Source organism: Pavona decussata, unplaced genomic scaffold (genome assembly GCF_977016875.1).
Source record: "Pavona decussata unplaced genomic scaffold, jaPavDecu1.1 SCAFFOLD_89, whole genome shotgun sequence".
Lineage (NCBI taxonomy): Eukaryota > Metazoa > Cnidaria > Anthozoa > Scleractinia > Agariciidae > Pavona > Pavona decussata.
The window spans coordinates 1,420,370-1,429,998 of record NW_028145506.1 but is presented as its reverse complement, the minus strand read 5'-3'; the positions used below and the strand labels follow the sequence as shown (position 1 = coordinate 1,429,998).

The 9,629-nt window shown below is 38.2% G+C and overlaps 1 protein-coding gene across 1 annotated transcript; it reads left to right on the top strand.

Moving 5' to 3' along the window:
* The first annotated feature begins 387 nt into the window (after positions 1-387).
* On the top strand, positions 388-9,570 carry LOC146474478 (uncharacterized). The gene is made up of 3 exons (XM_085117078.1): positions 388-514; positions 1,356-1,454; positions 7,854-9,570. The coding sequence occupies exons 2-3, from the start codon at positions 1,405-1,407 to the stop codon at positions 9,568-9,570; spliced, it is 1,767 nt and encodes a 588-aa protein (XP_084973204.1). The 5' UTR covers positions 388-514; positions 1,356-1,404.
* Positions 9,571-9,629: the final 59 nt, after the last annotated feature.

Here is a 9,629-nt window from a genome sequence, read left to right as displayed (position 1 = left end):
CTGAAGTGGCATGTTTCATAGTTTGGGTATATTGTTAGACTGATACAATGCTGGCGAGGGACGTGCATCAGCGAAATGGGCACAGATATCTCTCAGCATTATTTCCCTGCTCATGAGTTTTTGTTGTCATAACTTTCAAATAATATTGCTTTTACTTCACCAAACTGAAAACATTGTGGTGTAACATTTGCAAAAATGTATAAAATGTTTGAGAAATCGATAAGAAATATTTCTTTCGGCCTTTTGTTTACTTAATTGTGATAATTATTTATATTCTCTTGTCAATAAAATTGCTTCAGCAACAAACAAACTAACCAACTAAAACTTCCTTCATAACTTCCACGGTACACGTCACTGAACAAGCCACTGAAAAGAAGAGTTTACATTGCCTTACACACAGTTGAGAGCAACGCTTGGTGAGAACATGTTTAGAAGAAAAAAACAGATGTGCAGTCCAATCGGATACGATTTTTACTCTTACTATTTGGTCCTATTTCAGGAAACATCAGACAGGGTGAGTTCCCATCTTGTTTTTCTTTATACGCTTTCCGTTCTCGGTAGCAGTGTCTAGAGTTTAAAATTATTTTCTTCTTCGTTATTTTTGTTTTCATTCAAATTCCAGACTACTATTAATGTTTTCTTAGAGTTACTCTTTGCCAGTAGAATCGAAGAAAATGCGTGCTTTTTTCCCGTCCTCTCCCGAAACGTTTGCAGTTGTTTTAAATAGTAAATGAATAAAGTTAAAATCTCAGATTGAAAGGCCATTGAGAGCCGATGTCACCAAGAGTATTCCACTCGATCTCGGACTCAAAAATAGATTTTCTTCGTATTTCTCCCACTACTATCTAACCATACCACCAAAATGCACTTGGAGGGGGTCAAAAAGTTCATTTTACTCCCGTTTCACGGGCTTTAGTTATTACTTTTATGTGACCATTTTGAGGCTGTAATACATTCATTCTACAGCCCAGAATTACCTTCTGCCGTTCCTGTATCAGGTTTGACGCTTACTGCATGATTGAACGTGGGAAATAGGCCAACCCATAAAATATCAAGTTCTTTACATGAAGATAAAATTTGTGGAACAATGCGAATTTTTATTGTTGTGGTGAATAAATTAATGAATGAATAAATAAACACATGTTATTTACTTCATACTGGAACACAGTTTACTCAATGATTTAAACTTGAACACAAGTTTCATGATTGAACTCTACATTAAACTATCGTTCTATTTACAAGCAATATTAATAACTTCCTACATATCATCTTCGACTGACTTTTAATTTCAACGCCGATGTCAGTGACATTTGGAAACAGAATGTTTTATATTTAACTTATCGCTTTATGCACAGGACTGACGAATGATTTGATAATCCTCGTTCTGGAGCCAGTACATCCAACATGGATGACATCATCGAGTTAGAGGCCAAGGAAAGTCCAAGTGAAACGAGGTGAGTACCTTTTCTACTTTTCTACTATACAGACATTGAAAGCACTCCCAGCAATTACTTTGCGCAGTAGCACTCAAATGGTTACATATACTGAGTAATAATATACACGCAAAAATTTCTGCATGTAGTGCAGAAAAACAAAGGAGACTTTTGTCTGATTGGATAATCTTTTTCCTAGAACCCAGGTTCCGATTACCTGTGTGCGAACGAAGACATTGTAAACAAACATGGCGGTGAAAATAAGGATTTCTTGTTCATGTGTTCATGCGTATTCTTTTATCACGGTGGCGGAAATATTGGCAAGGATTTTTTTAAGCGCAAGGAAACTTTTTTGGCAGAACTGTTCGCTTTTAGAGCGATCGAATTTTTCTTCCGCGACATCTGCCTCGATGTATTGCGAGAACAAGCATACATATTGCAAATATTGCAACCGAAGTAAATGGGGATTGACCGTATCTATAAAGGACTGAGAAAATTCTGCCGTGGCTCTATCAATCGAGGGGAAAAGGTAACTTGTATGTATGTGCGCAACTTTAATAATATATGTAATAATAATATATGTAAATGTAAATGTGTAAATGTTTGATTTTCTAAAAGTGACCGGCAGTTTTTCATCGAGTTTCTAAGCAATTATAATTTAGGCTTTGTTTAAGAGGGATGCAGGCAAAAATCGTTTGATTGCTGGGGAAAAAAGCAAATCAGTTATTAGCTAACATTTGCTTCAGTGTCATTTTAATGGCTCGTTTTTATTTAATACTAGAACCTTAATAGGAGCTGTTTTTTTATTTTTTTTTTCTCATCCAAGGTAGATAGGTTTCTAATTCACTACCCTTGCATCCAATAAAGCCCTTTTTTCGGTTTTTATGTAAATGCAACAAGCCCTTAAGCTTATTTCATCAATACGTTGTAATGTTCAGAACCAACACTGGAAAATAAGTTACTAAGTCCCATGCAACTTATGATTTACAAGTCAAGGTCCTGCCCTTTTGCTTAGTTTAATATAAGAATTGTATAATGTTTTCATGTGTTCATAAAAGGAAAAAGGTGAAACATGGATCTTTGAAAACTTCCCCTCAACCACAGCAACTCCCACTTGATCTTTTATTTTGAAACCATTATTTTTAAGGTGAAAAATTTAAAGAAGTGAGAAGGTTACAAGAGGCCACTCGGAGTTCTTGTGAAAACAACAAAGACAAACCAATTTATGAGCCCAAGGAATTTTTATAGTTTTGTTCCAAATAAAGCCGGAGCTGCATGGGGAAGGGGGGTTACTCAAGTGTATCAGTGAAGGAGAAATTAAATGCATGGGGCAAAATGTCTAAAACTAATCCACTATCCTAGTAGACATAACCCCCAAACTTTAGTATTTATCATGTTAGAAGCTTTAAACAAACTGCAGTCATCCTTGCAAAGTGGGAACCAAATCGTTTTTGCCCAGGGACACCAGGACTGGGAATGGGTTAGCTCTTAAACTTGAGATTACAGAAATCAATGCAGAACACAAACACATCAAAATCTCTTGTGTATGCCTTATACCTTCTTATAACTATGAAAATGAATATTAGAAGTCTAACAACATTCAACGGAAATGTTTTTGTAATCTCATCATTTGAATGCAATTTATTTAAGAGAAATTAATTGTTCGACCATAAATCCAAGAACATCAAGGTAGTTGCTTTTTTATATCCTCAAAGGTGACCTTTTACCAACAAAATTTCACCAGAAAATTCCTCATCAATGAGTCCATTACAGTTTACCCAGCATTTTTTTGCCAGTTCCTAACAATACACCTGGGTAGAGAGAGTCAATGCTGTAGTGAATTTTCAACACTTTAGGGATAGACCTAGCTTCAAACCACCAACACTTTGATTTTCTCATCAAAAGCCCAATTGAGGATGGTTTTTATGGGTAGTACTCAATCTCAGAAGTCAGATTCATTTAAAAACAAACAGATTTTTGGTTGCAAGTACTGGCGTTTCCATTTGGTATATAATTTGACGTTGTGTTAAACATAAACCCAACACCAAACCTCGGGTTCCCAGGTTCCAGCATTCTTGTGGGTCAGCCTCCCACAAACTCCGCTGTGTTTTTATTTAAATGGAAATCCTTACCAAAGTGGCCTTTATAAGTTTGTTGAACAGGCAATAACATGGAATTATGTTTGAAATTATCTTCTTAATAATTTTAATAAATTTCTTATCTATATGGAGTTGACAACAATGCTCAGATATAAAGACATGCATAATTTAAATATCATGATAGTAAGAACGCACATGCCAGTAGAGTCACCACCATGATGTCTCTGTTTAGCATATTTTTAAACTAGATTTCAAGGGCTGTGCTTTTCCTAAAGAGATTTTAGATATTTGTGACATTTGGTGTAGAAAAAAGAAGTCTCACAGAAATCGATTTCCTAATTCATGATCTTATTAGCCTAATTTTTGAGTTTGCAATATGACCAATTTATTACTTTCAAGGCTGATTATTGGTTGTGCAGAAATGTGAAATTGAGTGCAGAAAGTTGAATATTAGTGCAAAAAAGGTGAAATTAAAATGATTGACAGGTACGCAAATTTGTTAATCGGTTGTCTCGAAACAAAATGGCGAACAGGTTTGAAGAGAGTAACAGTATTTTAATTGAAAGTTTAAAGGAAAATGCAAAGAAACTCAATAAAGCACAAACACACTGGCTAAGAGTTTGGAGATCTTCGACAGCACAAAAGGGCCACGACCAAAATATTGAAAACTATGAACCGGAGGCACTCAACAAAATTCTCGAGGATTTTCACGCAACAGTCCGTAAAACGACGGGAAAGACTATACCAGCATGGCAGTGTTCGCACTGCAATTGAACGAACGTTATCTGAGAAGGCAAGGTTACAAGTACTCCATAATTAGAGACCAAGAGTAAAAAAGTTCGAAGCAAGTTCGATTCTTGAAGGTAAAGCTTGGCTACTGCGACAAAAAGGTAAGCTTAAAGTCAAGCGGCCGAACCGAAGTCTCGGAAGTCTAATAAACACTGAATTAAATGAGCTGTGGAAAAGCAAAAGGTTTTGAAGCACAAGTCCTGGTACAAACGATTTGGTGGCACACCTGACTCAATATTTTGGCCTATAACATCTGTTGAAGATTTCCATGTCGGCTTGGACAAAAACAAACGTTGAATTCATTGAGAACCAGACTAAAACACGACAGTCAAAATAAACAAAAGCTCATTTGAAATTTGTCGGCTGATTTCTTTTTCTGTTGGTGTAGCGAGGGGTGAAAATGGGCCTGATTCGGAAAATCTATAGCACGGCTAAATCGGGCCGAATTTCGTTCACTCACCGAATACTATCCAAGGAAAAGATTTAAATCGAAGAGTTGTTTATGGTGCCTTTGAAATGGGTTTAAGAAGCGAAGGAATAGCCAAACTCTGTGAAGTGTTAGATGTGCCTTTCAGTGTTTCAATATGCATGGTATAGACATGAGGATGCCGGTGTGCGACAAATGCAGACTGCAGACTTGCAGACCTGCAGACTTGCAGACTTGCAGACCTGCTGACCTGCAGACTTGCAGACTTGATGGACTCAACATACTGGCCTTTTCCAATTCATTTTAAAAATAATAGTGTGTAACCTCCGCCATTCCACATCATGCGCTGTCCGCTTAGTACGCTTTAAGGCTACTTGGCTACTTCCAAGGTTGTCCTTCAGGACAACCGTGAAGACTTGCCGACCTGCATACTTCCGGATTTTCGCGACTTTGGAATTTAACGAGAATTCACTAGCTCGCGGCATTTAGTACGATCGAGTGATATAATCCCCTCATGTGGAGGCATGTGTCGTTTACGAAACTTTATGAGCTAAAATCTCGCGCAGGAATTTTTAAATTTAAACTAACTTTGGCATGGCGACCACTTGAGCAGCACGTCTACATAATTTTTTTTGCTATTCTAACTTTGAACTCGGATATCTCGATAACCAATCAAAGTATCGGAAAAGCCCTATTAATGTCTTTTGAATAATTACGCTGTGCAGCTAATTCGTTCTTGCCAGGCGTTCGATACCCGATAAATTCAAGTTCGTCGGAGAGTTTACCCGATCCTGATATTTTAGAAAATAAAAAAAAAATCACTAAAATTGTATTTTTGTCAGAACCTAGCCCTTATTATGCTGTTTGCTATATAGTTTGACAACGTTTTCTCAAAACTGGCGCGCGTACGAATTTTATTCCTGAAGGACAATCGTGAAAGTAGCCAAGTATCAAAGCGTACCAAGCGGACAGCGCATGATATGGAATGGCGGAGGTTACACAATATTATTTTTAAAATGAATTGGGAAAGGCCAGTATGTTGAGTCTGCAAGTCTACAAGTCTGCAAGTCTGCAAGTCTGCAGGTCTGCAAGTCTGCAGGTCTGCAGGTCTGCAAGTCTGCAAGTCTGCAGGTCTGCAAGTCTGCAGGTCTGCAGGTCTGCAGGTCTGCAGGTCTGCAAGTCTGCAAGTCTGCAGTCTGCATTTGTCGCACACCGTGAGGATGCTCTCTTAGAGGCCCACACTGATGTCATCCGAGAAAAACTGGCCAAGAATAGAGCTGAAGCTAGAAAACTTGCATTTCTAAAGATGAGCGAGTAAGATAACAATGAGAACACAATAGCTGAAGTACCAGTGAGCTTTGATGGCACCTGGTCTAGGCGAGGTGGCAAGGTGTTACATATGAGAGGACCACCAAGAAAGGGAAAAAAAAATTGAACAGACATAAAAAAACCATTCCCTGGTGACATTTACTGCTTTTTGATATAGTATTATGGTAAAATATCAAAGCAAATTAGGTAGTTGAGAGAATGGAAGTCATTTTCATTGTTTTTTCCCTTTTACAAATGTTTAAGGGCAGTTTTTGAAAAATGGCCATTTTGCCTTCTGCCGGGCCTGCCCCCTATTTTTTTGTCACTTAGATTTAAGGTATGTTAGTCAAACTTGGCTCAAGTGTTTGACATGAAGATTACTACGACTTAATGGGACAAAATTAGACCATATAAAATAGAAGCATATTTACAGGCAAAAAAGTAAATTAAATGGTCATGTTGCCATGACAACAATTTCAGCCGTAACCAAATTTTGCCCCATTAAGTTGTAGCCCCTTTTATGTAGAGTTCATGTGCCAAACATAAGTTTATTTGACCGCATTTTCATTGGAAACAAAAAGGGGGCAGTGTATTAAGTCTAACAATAACATTTTATTTTATAGGGTCAATAATTAACTTCAGAAATGCATAGTCAGCAATTTAAGATCAATATTGAAGAAAGTATGATCAGGTACCTCCTTGGTGAAAATGTCAGCCATTTTGGCTTGATATTGAATTTTTTATGAATTTTTAAAGTTTTGGTCAGAATCGTCCTTGTTTTAGACCGAAAAAAAGTCCATTATAGTCTGCAAGAGCTTTTAATGATTGTACAATTTTAGCCAGTCGAATGCAGTCCAGCAGGAAGCTGGTATTTTCTGGTATTTTCCCCATGTTCCCTATAGGCCAGTAGCCCCACGAAAACTTACGTATATCCGCCCAGCCCATGACGTTAAATGTGGTGAGATTTGTTGTATTAAGATGTTCCATGTCATGGTTTTAATTTGACCCCAACTTTGTGGTCTATGTTACCTGTATATGTTGGTTCGATCGTTTATTGTATTTCGAGGGCCTATACGACGTATTCAGCACGTCATGAAAGAAAAGTTTCAGGTGAAAGCCGTGACATCAGAAACGAAAACCATCGTCACTTCTGCCACCAGCAAACTTATAGGACGCCTGGTAACTAGTTTGCACTCTCCACAATGTCCTCGCCGTTTTGGCTGTTTATGAATCCGTCCGATGCGGAAAGGACATTCTATTCTTAATTTCCTTTCGGGTGTATGAGGAATGGTCCCAAAGACAAAAGGTTTGAAATCAGATGCTTGGAAAAGATTACATGACAAGTTTTATAAACGTTCAAAGTAGATAAACTTTGTGCCCCCAGATTAATTACGGTAATTAAAGCCTCAAATATACGAAAATTACCTCGGGATCTATATAGGGTCATAAGATATTCAGCACTGGAAACTTCACATGCGCAGAAGGATAGCAATAAATGATTGTCATTTTTAGTGCTACGTCACCTTTAAAATCGTGTCTTATTTGGCAAAGGCCTTGCATCAATTAAATTGACATACCTCGGGAGTGGTTAACTGAATAATTTAATTTCTAACTAAAATAATCGATTACTTAACACGAGGTTCAAGGTACTTGTTTTGCATATCTCTCTCTTATAATCAACATCATCAGTGTTACTGGTTTTAACATGAACAGTTTAGGTCCCGGATTAGATGCTAGCACAAACGTTTCTAAACAATGCACGTATACAAATCTAATTAATCGTGTCTTCGTGAACAGGTCTTGCTTCATTCATGGGGCAAATACAAGACGTCGCCTTGGTTGTGGCTCTTCTACAAGAGGGCAAAGGACCATCTCCAACGGAATCCTTGTTCTTTACGAGAAAGGGTTTGAGAAATTCGGCTTTTTACTAGCTCGCAAAGCAACATTTCTCCTGTTAGTTTTTCTGACAGTTACTGCGGCAAGCTTCCTGGGTTTTCTTCGTCTAAGGGTTGAGCAACACTCCAGTGACCACTTCACGAAATTTGATGCCCAGTCCAGGAATGATCTGCTTCATGCAGCTAAATTCTTTCCACTTCTCAAAGCTCGTCAAGAGCAGATTATCATCTCCCCTAAAAAAGGTCAAAACGTCCTCAGTGAAGACTGTTTGAAAGAAGCCGCTCTGGTACATCAGACTGTTGTAAACATTAGCGGCTACAAAAAGTTATGCTTCAGACATCTGTCTCCACAAACAGCAACTGAAAAACTCGCCGAACAAAATTGCGTTATTAATAGTCCTTTGGAGCTAGCTGGTACAAATTTTGAACATTTGAGCAACCTGTCTACCATACTGGCTCGTGAGTGGACAAATCCCAGGGCCGTACTTTCTACCGGTCAATCATTCCATTCTTCTTTCAACGAGATGGTTAGCAACTTTCAGATAAACACACGATCAGATCCAATTACTACCCATGCTGAAGCCATTCGACTAATTTACTTTATTAGAATGCCAACGAATGGAGAAGATCATGAAGTTTTCAACTTTGAAACATCTTTTGAAAGCAAAGTTTCATCAGTGAAACACCGGCTAGATTGTGCTTCTCTCTCCGTACGGACTGGATCAGCAACAACAAATGCTATTCAAAACGTACTGAAACCAGAATTACAGCCACTTTATCTCTCAGCTTTAATAATGGGTCTTGTTGCTTTAATGGTTGTATACTTTACTTCCTACAATCTCAGCTGCTTTACAACAGTCTTACTGATACTGTTGTCTGTTGTGTTACCCCTGACGTGTGCTGCAGGCATTCTTTCAAGTGCAGGCATTTCTCTTTACCCAACAACCTTGTTCATTCCCTTTCTGCTGTTGGGGAAAATAACATCAGATGTAGTTCTCTTCTTAGCGGAATGGAAACAGCAAAAGAATCTAAAATCACTTGAACACCGGGTCAGCAGCTGTGTGGTCAGAGTGGGAATTTGTCACGTATTGTCATCGGTTTGTGGAACATTTCTGTTTGGAATTGCAATCAAGTCCTCATTTGAAGTTATTTCAAGGTTCTTCCTGGCGGCGTTAGTAGCCTATCTACTTGCTTCGGTTGCATCTTTGATAGTAACTGTCAGTTTATTATTGTCTCTAGAGAAGCAGTTGAAGTTATTAGACACGTCATGTGCGAGGTCCTGTGGTAGAAGCTCACCATTTACCACAACGCCAGGGCAGGCACTCATGAGACAACTTATCACTAAACTGAGAGTTATTCGTAAGAACGTTAGTCAGATACTAACGTCACGTGCTAACAAAGTGTTTTCTTCCTTTCTCTTGGCCTGCATTTTCTCCTTGAGTATGTTGTCTGCCTTTCAACCAGGAGAGAGAACGAGTACCACAGCAAACCTTGATATAGAAAATCACAACTTCAACCAATTCAGAGAAACACAACAGAAGTTCTTTGGAAGTGAAACTGATGTGAGCATAATTTTTTCTGAGGAAATTGACTACTCACAAGAGACTATGCAGAATTAACTAGTAAACATTTGTAAAAGGTTGGGTAAGGCCTCATACAGTCACAAGGAATCAGTTTG